The sequence below is a fragment of the Caloenas nicobarica genome, chromosome 14 (genome assembly GCF_036013445.1).
Source record: "Caloenas nicobarica isolate bCalNic1 chromosome 14, bCalNic1.hap1, whole genome shotgun sequence".
In the NCBI taxonomy this organism is placed as follows: domain Eukaryota; kingdom Metazoa; phylum Chordata; class Aves; order Columbiformes; family Columbidae; genus Caloenas; species Caloenas nicobarica.
Genome location: NC_088258.1, coordinates 13,627,620 through 13,641,296, shown reverse-complemented (window position 1 = coordinate 13,641,296; position 13,677 = coordinate 13,627,620). Strand labels below are relative to the sequence as shown.

At 52.3% G+C, this 13,677-nt stretch overlaps 1 protein-coding gene across 4 annotated transcripts in view; it reads left to right on the top strand.

The window, feature by feature from the left end:
- The window catches only part of RHBDF1 (rhomboid 5 homolog 1), a 36,277-nt gene that overhangs the window by 20,459 nt on the left and 2,141 nt on the right, over positions 1 to 13,677 (top strand). For 3 of the 4 annotated variants that reach the window (XM_065644799.1, XM_065644798.1, XM_065644797.1), the window contains 12 exons: positions 2,646 to 2,859; positions 4,641 to 4,847; positions 5,535 to 5,657; positions 5,798 to 5,958; positions 8,233 to 8,484; positions 9,110 to 9,221; positions 10,080 to 10,154; positions 10,959 to 11,120; positions 11,228 to 11,328; positions 11,748 to 11,811; positions 12,277 to 12,371; positions 13,237 to 13,312. In XM_065644799.1, coding sequence (XP_065500871.1) covers positions 2,646 to 2,859; positions 4,641 to 4,847; positions 5,535 to 5,657; positions 5,798 to 5,958; positions 8,233 to 8,484; positions 9,110 to 9,221; positions 10,080 to 10,154; positions 10,959 to 11,120; positions 11,228 to 11,328; positions 11,748 to 11,811; positions 12,277 to 12,371; positions 13,237 to 13,312 — 1,642 coding nt within the window. Of the gene's footprint in view, positions 1 to 2,346; positions 2,550 to 2,645; positions 2,860 to 4,640; positions 4,848 to 5,534; positions 5,658 to 5,797; positions 5,959 to 8,232; positions 8,485 to 9,109; positions 9,222 to 10,079; positions 10,155 to 10,958; positions 11,121 to 11,227; positions 11,329 to 11,747; positions 11,812 to 12,276; positions 12,372 to 13,236; positions 13,313 to 13,677 lie in introns of those variants that run through there. The other variant, XM_065644800.1, reaches the window with a different exon arrangement.

The following is a 13,677-nucleotide window of genomic DNA, read 5'->3' as shown; positions in this document are numbered from 1 at the left end:
CCCACAAATGGGCGGCACTGAGAAAGCCATGTGTGCCTCTAACAAAAAACAGTGATCACTCATACTAAATAAGTAGGCAGCTGTCAGTAAGTAGCATGGTCTAACAAGCTGTCCACCCACCAGCCTCACTCCCTCCTGCCTTTCCTAACAAGCTGTCATCCTCCTGGTGCTCACCACAGCTGGAATATCTCCCCAGGGCAGCCACAGCACAGCCTGCCTTTGCTAGCATCAATGCAACATGTGATGTACGCATATGTTGGCCCCAAAGAATCCTTGGGGCAGAAGGGAAAGGAGAGGAAGCAGCACCAAACAGATGCTAGTCATGTTAGTCCAGAGGAGGCTCAGAAGCTGCTGAATGGAATAGAACATCCGCTTTTTCCCCACTGACATCATGGCTTTTTCTAATCCAAATGTGACTGTCTTCTTTTTGAGGTGCAGGTCTTCGTTTACTTAGCACCAAGGAGATGAGCCACTCCGGGAGTCAAGGGCACAATCGCCCATCGACCACTACCCCAAGATTGGAGCTCAGTAAATTTTTAAATCAGACAATGTGACTTTGTGTGTAGCAGGGACCGGAGCCCATTCCTGTCCTACCATCCTCACTGCAACCTTTGCTCAGATGCCACTCTGGCACCGTGTCCACCTTTGGTGACTGTTTGCATTTGGTCTTGGGCTTTCGGAGCTGGTTAGCTCAACGTGACGGAGTGAGAACTGACCTCTGATGTTGGTTTGTTGCTATTACAGTGCTCTAGGGAGTCTGTAAGATGTGATGAGGCTCCCCAGCTGGACAGGGGTGTTCAGCATCTTCCCAGGATGCTCCAAATACCCTGAACTCTGTAGTCAGCTCTCCTGGACTATCTTGACTGTGATCAGAGAGTAGGACAGCTCCTTACCGTGGCCCTGGACCAGTAGTGGTCTGTGGCAGTTCAGGAGTGGTCCTCACAGCGCAAACCAGCTGTGGCGGTGCTTGTCTCCCCAGGCTAGCGGGAGCGCGGTGTTGGAGGGTTCTGAGGTGCTGCTGATGGTGCAGTAGGCTGTTCATCAGCAGGCTCTTATGGGCGCGAACAGTCTTCAGTCCTCACCCTTTGAGGAGCAGCCCCGTGTACGTGCATCTGCACAGCCAGGGCATTACCTCTGTGCCAGGGGCTGGGTTTGGGTCTGTCAGGCCAGGTGCTGACCCCAGGCCCTTGCACTCTGCACGGGGGTGAAGATTGCTCAGACGAGATGTGGGTCCGTGGGGAGAGCAGTGCTCCGAGACCTGCACGTTGTATGTAGCCCAGTTGACTTGCTGGAAGCATTTGGAGACATTTGGGTCAGTGAAGTCAGGTGCAATATATCAATGGCCTGCCTGACTTCGTGTGCTCTGAAGGGTCTGTTCTGGATCGCTGGGAGAACGGAGAAAGCGGAGGGCAATGTTTGGTGGTTTATGTCTGGAGGTTTTAGCTGGAGAGGCTGTACGATTTGAACTCGCATCTTTTTACATGGAGGCAGGGCACCTTCGCCTGTTGTTTGATGGTATTTTTGTTTGGTAGAGTGCAAAACACAGGACTAGTTTCCTCTCTCCAGTGCACTGACTCAGTTTCTCTGTGTGACCTAATTCTAGATTTAACCCAGCCTTTACTCCAGTGTATGTTTTAATACTCCCTTTGTGATCTGTGAGGTCTTGCTTCTCAGCAGCTGGAAATCCTGCCCCTGAGCAGGGGGCCCGAGGCCAGGGTTTCGGGTTTGGCTTGGAAGGACTTTCAGGTTTCGACACCTGGGACAGACAACTGTAGGCTGACACAGCTTTGTCATCTTCTGGGGAAGGATTAACCACAGTGGAAAAAGCTTGGCAGGGCCGCGATGGTCTTTGGAGGTTTACGGTGCCAGCTGTCTTGCAGTATTTGAAGTAGTTTGTTAGTCTGACTTATCTCAATCCCTCTCCGCTTTCCTTGGGATTTTGCTTCTGATCCAGTGCTCTTCCATGACAGCAGCCTTTTGGCAGCAAATCTACCTTACGGCTGCAACCTTCTGCTCTTCTTCTGCAACCAAAAGTTTAGAGCTGTGTGTGTCTGTCCTAGCAGAGATCAGGACCATAGCAAACATTCGCAATTAGTGTTACCCTCGAGGAGTATGGAAATCCTGCAGCGTGAGATTGAGAAATTTGGGATATCCTGGGAGTGTGTGGGGAGGCTGGGAGAGAACCGTGAATTCTGGTGGCTCTTGGGAGAAGCTCCAGAGCCATGAAACAGTAGTCCCACAATGGGGACCTAGAGCTGGCCTGCAGATGGTAAGTGTTTTCAATACATAGTTTTAAAAGAAAAAAATCCTTTCACCAAATTCTCCTCTGAATTTCTGTTCCATCTCTTTTTCTTTCTTTTTAGAAAAACTCAGAACAATCTGTCTTTTACACACAATGAATCTCTCCTGTCATTTTTCTTCTGCCTAAAGAGACAGAATGCTGTTGGTGGTTGAACATTTCTGGCCAGCATCTGTCAGGTTGCTAAAACCAGCTGAGGATGGGCTGTGAGATGCTTGTGGGGAGGAGTTCTGCCTGCCTTTGAATCAGGGTGGGCTGGAAGTGATCACCAGGGGCTTTGTCTTTTCATGTGCATAGTCCAAGCAAACGTAATGCTTCTTTGCTCTTGTGTGCTGGCATCTTTCAGAGGCACAGCGGACTGGTTTGGGGTGAGCAAAGACAGTGACGCTACTCAGAAATGGCAGAGAAAGAGCCTCCGCCACTGCAGCCTGCGGTATGGGAAGCTGAAACCTCAGGTCATCCGGGAAATGGACTTGCCCAGTCAGGACAATATTTCTCTAACAAGCACAGAGACTCCTCCTCCGCTCTATGTTGGACCCTGCCAGTTGGGCATGCAAAAGGTGAGTAACTCGGGACAGAGTCAAGGCCATCGTGAGCTTCCTGCACAGTGTCTTTAGCACTTTGGCAGCTCTAACCTACCTGTGGGCTTAGTTGTGCCTGAACATGTCTGGGCTCCATACTCAGACACTTCCCAAGTCTTGGAGACAGTTTGGCAGACTCCCTCCTTTGGCAATCTTTCTCTGGTCCTGTTGGCTGAGATCCCTCAGCTGTTTTGGTGATAGGCTCAGAGCCGTGTTTGTCACCTTGTGGCTATGGTAGTGACTAGATGTGCGCAGAATGTCCCAGAACTCTCAGCTTGGGCCTTTTGCTGCCATTTTGCAAGGACAAAGTTCTGTTGTACACGGAGTGGCCGGTATCCTGGATCCCAGTATCCAGTAGCAGGCCTGGTGTCACTCGGGACTTGCCCAGCGGATCCTTGTCCCACGCAGAATGTAGGCAATAGCACGGCTACTGTCCTCATAGAAGTCTGCTTATGTTTTAGGACTTTGAAAAGTATCTCTTGCACCAGCAGTACTACAGCTCTGCTCATAGGTCCTCAAAAATGGTTTTGGGTGCCTGCAAAGGACATCTGGTAGCCCCCTACTCACTACCTTCAAGTGTGACCCCAGGGGACAGGACCCAGTCAAGTACAACCAGTTCCCAGCACCTCAGAACTAGCCCATGATATCCCAGCTCTTTCCTTTGCTCCATTCAGCGATAGCAGTCGATGTGGTTGATGACTGTACATGAGTGAGCACCACTGCAGCCTGGGCAAGCGAGGAAACAAATTCCTCCCAAAGCAGGTTAGTCTGTGACTGAAGTCTGGCTGCATTACTGAAGCAGAGGAGAATATTGCGCATCTTTCAATCAAGTTTCACCTTGTTGTGCTCGTTCCTGTTTTCTTACTAGTTGGAGTGTCTTGCAGTTAGTCTTTGATCACAGGAGACTCAGAAATATTGCTGGGCTCTGTGGGCTACATTAAATGAGAACATGGTATCAGTAGGTGTAAGCCAATAAAGCTTCCTCTTGAGTGTGCAGCCATGGATTAAAAAAAGCTCGTAAACATTAGGATAAAGCATAGAAGTCTTATGGAAACCACAGCTGTGATGATGTAAGGACAGAGGCAAGGTTTGTAGCTGAAGGCAATGTTTTCGTTAGGCTAATTCGTATGTTTGGAAGAAGTGGGAGCTTTGGCCTGAAGAGTCCCAAAGAAGGGCTTGCAGCTCCTGGAATCTTGCCTGCTTTTCCTAGCTGTTGTAACTTAATTAATGGAAATAGATGTCAATATACAGTTAAGCTTCAAGAGGATACTGTTTTAAGTTATGGGCTGTCCAGTATTAGAAAGGAAACTAGCTGGAGAAAGAGCATGGCTGTTTTCATGGATTTCTCAAACTCTTGTTCAGACAGCACAGTCTGTGACTGTAGAGCTCACTGGCATAGGAGATGAATGAAACCAAGAGCTTAGGAAGGGCCTAAGGAGGTTTGGAGTCTCCTGTGAACATCAGGAACATTCTGGGTGAAAATAGAATAGTCAATACCAACAAAAGAAAAAAAAAAAAAAAATCCAACCAGACCCCAGGGCATGAGGAGAGGTTTGAGGCTTACCACTAAGGGCTGAGCTTGCAACAGGTTATTTCGTGTCTCCCTATTTTTAGAGTTGCTTGTTGCTCTGTGCAGCCTGGTTCTTGGTCCATCCCAGGAGCCAGGCCACTGTCATGGGCTCAGGATGTTTGCTTGGAGGGAGGGCTTTGTAGGGAAGGGTTTGGGGGTGAATGGACTGACGGGCTGCTTCTCTCGGCAGATCATAGACCCCTTGGCCCGCGGGCGAGCTTTCCGTATGGCTGACGACAATGACGGCTGCAGCATCCCACACACACCGATCACGCCAGGCGCCACGTCGCTCTGCTCCTTCACCAGTTCGCGCTCAGGGTTCAATCGCCTCCCACGACGGCGGAAACGGGAATCTGTTGCCAAAATGAGCTTCCGGGCAGCTGCAGCGTTGGTGAAGGTACTGTCTGTGGGAGGGCAGGGACCAGCCTGGTGGCAGGATAGGGCTGTGCCCTAAGAGAAAGGAGACAGGGAGTGAGCTGCTGAGCAGAGAGGATGGGGAGAGCAGTGGTGGGGGGAAGAAACCAAGCCATCTCCTGTTCTGTTTCAGCCATGTGTCTTGGAGGCAGGATTTGTAAGAAGCAGGGATGATGGCTAGGTTTTGGTACAGGTCTTGCTTTCTGTTTATTGGCCTGCGGACTATGATTCCCACAGCCAGCGGCCTCAGAGCATTCCAGCAGGTCCAGTTCAGCCTGCCTGGACCTCTGGGTGGTCTGTCTGCACCTGGTCAGCAGTCATGGAAGAACAGAAGCACCTGAGGCTCTTCCTATGCAAGTCTCTTCATCCTGCCACATGTCCACTTTCCTGGGCCCAGTGACCTTTTTGATGTGTCCAGTACCACCCATCACTGCGGTTTGGTCAGAGATGTTGTACGAAACATGGCAGAGTTGCACGTTGTGAGCCTCACCCTCATGGGAGGTGGGCACTGTGGATTGAGAAGTGGGGTAACACTTGTGAGTCTCACCAGGAAGTGTCACACACCAGCAGGTCTGCACTGGGGCTCCCCCTGCACTGGCTGGGGTGGCCCCGCGTGTTGCTGGTGTTCAGGTTTCTGGCAGTGACTTGATGCCGCTTTCTCTGGCTACAGGGACGCTCTGTGAAGGACAGCACGCTGAGGAGAGCTCAGCGCCGCAGCTTCACCCCAGCGAGTTTCCTGGAGGAGGACACAGTGGATTTTCCAGATGAGCTAGACACTTCTTTCTTCGCTCGGGTGAGGAGAAGGGCTCTGGTGTGGTGCTGGCCCCAAAGGCAGCACAAGGCTCTAGGTCTGGCAGGACTGTGTGTTGCAGAGAGCGACATCTCAAATGTGATGCTGGCTTCTTCTGATGGGACTTCTGTTTCTCTGCCCAGGAAGGAGTCCTTCATGAGGAGCTCTCTACTTACCCAGATGAAGTGTTCGAGTCACCATCAGAAGCTGCGATCAAAGACGCTGAGGTGAAACCTCTCGATCAGACAGATCTCACAGGAGGTGCCTTGGACAAAAATGAGCTTGAAAGAAGCCACTTGTTACTGTGAGTGTACTCCTGGAAGATGCCAAAGCCCAACATGAGGTGGCCAGCCCATTCAGAGCAGGACCTTTGGTGCTGGGCAGCTGGTGGAGCAAGGCGGCTGCTCCTGCATGGAGGAAGCCAGAATCCGAGTGCTGTGGGTACTTGGTGCAGAGCTCAAAGAGCACTGCAGTGATGGGTTTTCTTTAGCCCTGCTTTAAGACGTCCTGCCCCATGCATGTGAAAGGTGACTCTGAGGCCACCTGTGCAGTCTCTGCAGCAACAATGTGATGTGTTTCAGAGACTGTATCCTGCCTGGAGGAAACAAAAGACACTTCAAATCAGCTGTGAGGGTGCTGGAGGCCCAGCCTTTGGCTATGGGGAACATAGCAAAGACAGGAAGGCTGTTGCCATTGTCACTGTCACCAGGAACTGTTGTCTCGCTCCAAGGAGCAGTGTGAAGCATTGCTGAGTGTCGGGCTGTGCTACATTCCTCACTTGAAACGAGAGAAAGGTGTGGCACTGATGCTGAGAACCCTACAAATATGTGGGTGGTACTGTACTGTATGCCTAGATTTTTTCCACCTGAGTAATTGTGTCGTTTCCGAATCAGCTCTAGCTTAGCTGGCAGCTCACCCCAGCAGAGAGCTCTGCTGGGTGTGAACACGGAGCAGACAGGGAGGTCCTTGTTGTGGTTCTGCTGCTCACAGCCCATCTTGCTGTGTTGGCGCTTTCCCTTCAAGTGTTTCCAAGAACTTGACTCAGTCTTAACATAAGTGGAAGCAGCAAATGGTGGGAGTTTGTTGTCACTCCTCTGAGATGGTCTCAGTCTTCTTGGCTCCATTTGGATCTCCTTAAATAGTTTTATTTGTTGAGGAAAATAAGTTTCTTTTCACTCTTCAGAGAACTGTTATCAAAATCATAGTCAGGTGTCCTTTTAGGTGGCCAGGTGTTTATTTTGGCGTAGGCTGATAGCCCAGCGCCGGAAATATTGGGAAACAGCACGTCTGTAACACAGAAACCACTTGAACTCTTGGGGTGACGTGAGGCTGCAGTGGAATTTGCACTTTCTGTTGGCAGAAGGACTTCCCAAGGGACAAGTCAGGGGAAGGTGAACCTAGTTGGGACTTCCAGCTTTATAAAAATGCATCTTCTGCCAGGGGCAATATTGAAAATAGCTGAAGTTTCACAGCAGGGTTTTTGGCTAAAGAGGTTCGGTTTCTCCCTCATGCTGTCGCCTGTCCATACTTCAGAGCTGTTGTGATTTCTCCAAGATGCTCTGGTGATCTTTCAGAAAAGAACTTTGTCAGCTGGTTTCTCTCGCCACTTCTGACAACCGTTGTCTTTGTGCAGAGGGGATTGTTTAAGAAGCTGGAGGAGGTAAACTGGACTAGAGCGTGTGTCAGGGACATGCCTCCCACAGTGCTAGGCAGGGAGCGAGGCTGAAATGGTAGGCAGGTGTTTTTTGGTCAGGGTCTGAATGCTGCACACCTGACCTCCAGACTTCTGTTCAAGAGCAAAGAAGTACAAACCCATTTGAATACGGTGGAGACTTACAAAGCAGGTACTATTCACCGGTAGCCTGTGCAACATTTATTGCATACTCTATTTTGGTAAAAAAGCCTTCCTTTAGGCAGTGATGCTTGGGATTTTTATTGTGTTGTTGAAGCCTGGTTTTGTTGTTCTCCTGAAAAATGCATACATCGGTGCAAATAAAGGGAGGAATGGAAGACAGATTGTGAGAGGTAACTGGCACAGCTTGCAGCATGTGACAGTATCGCTTTCTTGGTCTGGGAAGCTGCTTGGATTCCTGCTCTTCTCCTCTATCTGATTTGGTGGGCGCAAGGGTTTGACTTACCAGTCTATGACAGTAAAGTGCTTTAAGGGTGAGGATCTCCACTGCTGGGCTAAACTACATTTCATAGCAGGGAGCAGAGGACGAGGAATTAAGTAGAGGAGGAAATAGATGCGCATGAGGCTGCAGCCTCCCCATTTTAGTCTGTTACTGAAACATTCTTTAAAGCCTTGAGAGCTCCTTGTCGGTGGGCCTTACTTTGGCGCAGCTGCCTTGTGCCACCTGCGGCGTGCAGTCCTGTGCTTTCATCAACTGATGCTGTGTAACCCTTTGAAATACAGCATCCACTTCAGGGCGCCCTGTCTGCTGTCAGCTGCTGCTGAGCCCAGCTGTGGTGGGACAGACAGGGCGCAGGGTCTGCTGCCGCCAAGCACCAGGGAAGGGCTGGTCCCCATTGCTGCGCCATGGAGAAGGAAATCATTGTGCCATGCTTTTTGTTTCAGCCCACTGGAGCGAGGCTGGAGGAAGCAAAAGGATGGGGCGCTGGCACAGCCCAAGGTCCGCTTGCGGCAGGAGGTGGTGAGTGTCAGCCCGCAGAAGCGTGGCCAGCGCATCGCCGTCCCCGTCAGGAAGCTCTTCGCCAAGGAGAAGAGGCCGTATGGCCTGGGGATGGTAGGGAAGCTGACAAACCGGACATACCGCAAGCGCATCGACAGTTATGTCAAGCGACAGATCGAGGACATGGATGATCACAGGTAGGAGCTGCAGTCGTAGAACGGGTCCCAACAACTAGCGAGTGAGCGATTGCTGTTGTCCCTTGGTGACTCAGATCACTTCCTCGGGGTGGTTGGGTGAAACCTGCTGCTCAGCTCCTCCAGTCTGTGTCCCTGAGGTACAGTGCAAACTGCAGCAGGCAACAGCATTTCGGCACCGCTGTGCACTGGGAGCTCATCCTGCTCCTCACGTTGCTCTGTCTGTATCTCTTCTACCTGGAGGGACTTCAGATCTCTGCCCCACCACCACTGTCCTGTGATGAACAGGAGGGCTCAGGTATCCCTGCCTCTGATCATTCCCCTAAAGTCGTTATTTCAGACACACAGCACACTTTGGCATCAGGCTTATGTGTGCTCAGGGATGTTTTTTCTGGGAAAAGGTGGCTTGCTCAGTGTAATGGGGGAGTCAGAGTGAACAGGGTCTGTCTGCCAGCAAGACCTTGGGTCATTGCCTCCGGACTCGTGCATCCCTAGGTGATCCTGGCCCTGTACCCCAGGTTCTGCCAAGGCCCCTGGGGAAAAACAGCAGCTTTTCTCCTGTGTTCTGTGAGTAGATGTACTATGCCTGGCTTTCTGCCTCTGATCTTTTCCCTTTCCCTCCATCCAGGCCTTTCTTCACTTACTGGGTCACCTTTGTGCATTCACTCATCACCATCCTCGCTGTGTGCATCTATGGCATTGCCCCTGTGGGGTTCTCACAACATGAAACTGTTGATTCAGTAAGTAAATCCCCCCGACTTGCCTGGAGCGTGGTTGTGTCTCAGCCTTCAGCTGCTGGCTCTTGTGTCATAGTCCTCAGCACACTGGCTACTTGCCCAAGGGCCTTGGCAGCTGGATGCTGGGTGTCCGGCCTGGGGATGCTGCCTGCAGCATCTCTGTGAGCCTGCACGCCGCCTTCTCTCCCTCCTGCAGCCACATTGCTCTTGACATCAAGTTATATCTGGCACAAAGCGTGGTGGGCTCTTTGCAGGCTCTCACTGTATCTGTGCTGGAAGCCCTTTCAAGCAACTTGTTGCCCTCTTGATGGAGTCTGGAAGGATGTTCACAGCAGGGAAATATTTCAAACCTGAGTTAAGTTTTCGCAACAGTTGTGGGATTTTGCTTCTGCCAAGAGCAAAACTGACCTGCCTGACTTTGAGAGCTGATTTCGAAGCTGTTTGTAATCTCATGTGTCTTAAAGGTTCCTGGGGTTCATATCTCTACAGCCATATCCTCGCTCTGTGCAGGGGATGCTCTTGGGAGCTTCTCACCTACATGCACAACAGCTTTCAGAGCACTGTCACAGCACCCAGCCCACGCTGCCTGCAGGTGCTGCTTATGCTTCTGAGCTGTATGAAGCTTTTTGCAGGCTCTCAAGAAATCCCAGGGCCTGGATACCTGGGAGTGGCTTGAAACCCAGGCCTTCATGGGGGTTTACCTGTGATCCTGCAAAAGACCAGTCTGAGAGAACCGTGTGCTCAGTCATTGGTTGTGGGGATTTCTGTTCATCTCGGGTGCTGTTTTCACCAACCCCTGCTGCTTGCCCCGCTGATCATGTGGGTAGGAGCTCATGGGGCTCTTGCTTTCTCTCCTTGCAGGTCTTGCGAAACAGAGGGGTTTATGAAAATGTCAAATACGTTCAGCAGGAAAACTTCTGGATCGGCCCCAGCTCAGTGAGTGCCATTGCCTGGGGCTGTTGTGGGCTGATGGGGGGACTGTGCTGCAGCCATGCCACCCCAGGGCCCTCTGCTGCTTGGAGCTTGGTGCTAGCAGCTGCTGTTGGTTGGACTTCCATGGGGTTCTGCCGTCACTGGCAGGGAGCAGCAGTGCTCCTGGCCCCAACCACCCCGCAACAGGGGCTGCCAGGAGGCCGGGATGGGCCTTGGCACTCCTGCTGTGCACCCTGTTCCTACAAAGCCAAGCGTAGGGCTAGAGAAAATGCAGGAGCTGTATGGTGTGTGACACCTTTCCTGATGCCATTCCCCCTGCAAAAGGCTGTTGTGTCCCCAAGTTTCCTTTCCCAGCCACAGACCTGGCCTTTCTGGGGCCATGGGCAAGGAAATCCCTGAACTTTTGTTCTGGGCTTGCCTTCTTCAAAGCAAATATTGAGAGTATGCCTGATGTGTGTTGGGCTTCATCATGCAGGACTTGTTCCTGGTCCCTTGAGTCCTGAGTTTCTTCACTATGAGGGTAGTTCTTCCCCACGAAGGTGGCCCAGGCTGCCCAGAGAAGTTGTGGATGCCCCATCCCTGAAAGTGTTCAAGGCCAGGTTGGACGGGGCTCTGAGCAATGTGATCTGGTGAAAGGTGTCCCTGCCCATGGCCAGGGGGGTGGAACTAGATGATCTTTAAGGTTCCTTCCAACCCAAACCATTGTATGATTCCATGATGGGGATACTCACCGTTCCCCCAGCCTGCTCTGCCCTGGGCAATCATTACCTGCCCTTTGGCTGAGCTGAGTGTTTCCCTCTCTGCCAGGAGGCCCTGATCCACCTAGGGGCCAAGTTCTCACCGTGCATGAGGCAGGACCAGCAAGTGCACAGCTTCATCAGCGCCAAGCGGGAGAAGGAGAAGCACTCAGCTTGCTGCGTACGGAACGACAAATCGGGCTGTGTGCAGACCTCAGAGGAGGAGTGCTCGGTGAGCGCAGTGGTCCTTTTCCTGCTGTCCCTGCAGGCTCAAGGCCATTTCTGTTGATGCTTCTCCCAGCCTGGGCTTCACAGTGACACCTCTCCTCTCTCCTGCAGTCCACACTGGCCGTGTGGGTGAAGTGGCCCCACCACCCCAGCACACCAATGCTGGCAGGAAGCAAGAGGCAATTTGGGTCTGTTTGTCATCAGGACCCCAGGTAGGTTCTGCCTAGTCCAGCTGGGGCATCGGAGCTAATCCTGGGTCCTGCCTAGTCCTGGGACCACCGGGACTGCTGTGACAGTAGTCAGAGAGCTGAGCGGCCCAGGCCAGTTGATTGCTGGATGGGACAGGAGCTGGTCTGGACACCAAGGGACATGGAGCCCAGGAGTTGCTGGGCAGCTGTGTGCTCTCGGACGGCTGCCTTTGTGCTGAAGCCATGATCTCTGCTCGCTGGAATGAGGCCGTGGCTTTGATCAGCACAGTCTTGGCTGATCTGATGTAGCCAGGGACAGAGGGGAGCTGTGAGACCGCAGCTTTGGGACAGGGACAGTGCGGTGACTCCCTGCAGGATCCTGCCTGCTGCCGGTGCTGGGGAAAATAATTTCTCAGGCTGATCTCTGCTTTCTGTTGCTGCAGGGTGTGTGAGCAGCCAGCCTCAATGGAGCCGCATGAGTGGCCGGATGACATCACCAAATGGCCGGTGAGCATCACTGGTGGCTCAGGGCCTGTGAGAGCAGCCTGAACATGGCATTTACATCCTGTTCTGCAGAGCTATAGCTGTGTTGGTGGAAGGGGTCTCTGCTGCTTGCTGTCACAAATATCAGATCAAGGCAGCCACAGCTTTGTCTAGCCAGGGCTTGAAGCCCTCTAACAACAGAAGTTCCCTTGTACCACCTAAAGCCCTGAAAGCCCTGTGCCTGCCAGGGTGACAGGGCGATGGAGACTGACTCAGCTGAAGTGCTGTTTTCATCCCTTGTTGGAAAGGAGGTGTTGATTGAGGCTCCAATGGCTTGGGCAGTTGGAGTGTCAGTCACCATCTTGCTATCAGAAGGAGGCTTTGGGAGGCCCATGTTTCTGGGACTGGCTTCTTCCCAAGGGCCTGTTTTGACCTTATGCAGGCAGCAAGCAAAGCCATGGCTGACTACAGCCTGTTGTCATTTTCCAGATCTGCACTAAAAACAGCGCTGGGAATTACACCAACCACCTTCACATGGACTGCGTGATCACAGGCCGGCCCTGCTGCATTGGGACCAAAGGAAGGTAGCGAGTTCTACCTGTACGGAAAGGGGCTGAGTGTTGGGGTGAGACACAGGAGGCCCTTCTCAGGTTGTTGCCACAGCCATTTGTCCTCCTTGTCTTTCCCACACGCAGCCCAGGGCCGTGCTGGGAAGGGGAATTGGACAGGGAGCCATGATGGGTCTCCCGGGTGGAGCTGGACTCTGAGCAGGAAATAACAGGCGGCCTGAGTCTTCACTGCAGCAGGGTATCTTGCTCAACTGGTCCTGCAGTTTGGACAGACTCAGATTCAAAGGGATTAAATATTTCCGCTGAGGAGTTCTGCACTTTTTTTTGGGAATGGACATATTGGTCCTGACAGGCTGCATTGGCCTTAGCCTGGTGTCCTTCCTCATGTTGCTCCTCAGCTTGAGTTACCCAGTGTTTGGGCCTAGCTTTCGCTGCTAGGGAGAAAAATCAGTGCTGCCCCATGGAGTTTCTCTGTCCCTGAAGGTCATGACAGGATGCTCTTTGCCAAGCCCCAGCTTTCCACTCTGTCAGCAACAGAGGCACAAGACTCCCCAGCCCCAGAGACACAGCTTCCCCAAGCACTGGTGGTTCGTTCTCAGCTGCAACTCGCTCAGTTTTAGCACTTGTGTGGGAGCCCCTGTATGAAGGGCATCAGTCTCTTGGAGAGGCTCAGGCTTGGCTGTGAGAGAGAAGCAAGAGGGGTGTACCGAGGGTGGCACTGGCCTCAAGTGGGAATGTAGTGGCATATGTGTTGCGGAGATGCTGCAGTGTCAGGGGCAGCTGAAGGTGGGGCGTGGGGTGCCTGTGAGGGCACAGGATTGTCCATTGTGCCTTCCACATGTAACTTTTTCCTTGTTTTGATTACTTGTGCCTCCTCCAGGTGTGAAATAACCTCACGGGAGTATTGTGAATTTATGCGGGGCTATTTCCACGAGGAGGCAACACTTTGCTCTCAGGTGAGCACGGAGTTGGCCGTTTGTGTGGCTGCCCTTCTCCCTCCCATTCCTCTTAGCATCTCAGCAGGATCTGGGGTGCCTGTGGTGCAGCGTAGATTGGAGTCCTGTGTCCTGTCCCACCCTGAGCATGGGGGAAGTTGCTGATCTAGACTGTAGTGGCAGAGCTGTCTGCATCTGTGCCTCTCTGGAGCCCAGTTTAGGACTTAGGCTGGCAGCTACAAAAGCCCAGCACAGGACCAGTGTGGAACGAGCTGGAGAATGCAACCCCCTGCTCCATGGGTGAGCAAATGCAGACGTCTCAGTTGTGCATGTACTGGGGTAAGGAATGAGGGCCTAAAGCTGCCTTTGGGAATGGGTGGGGTCAT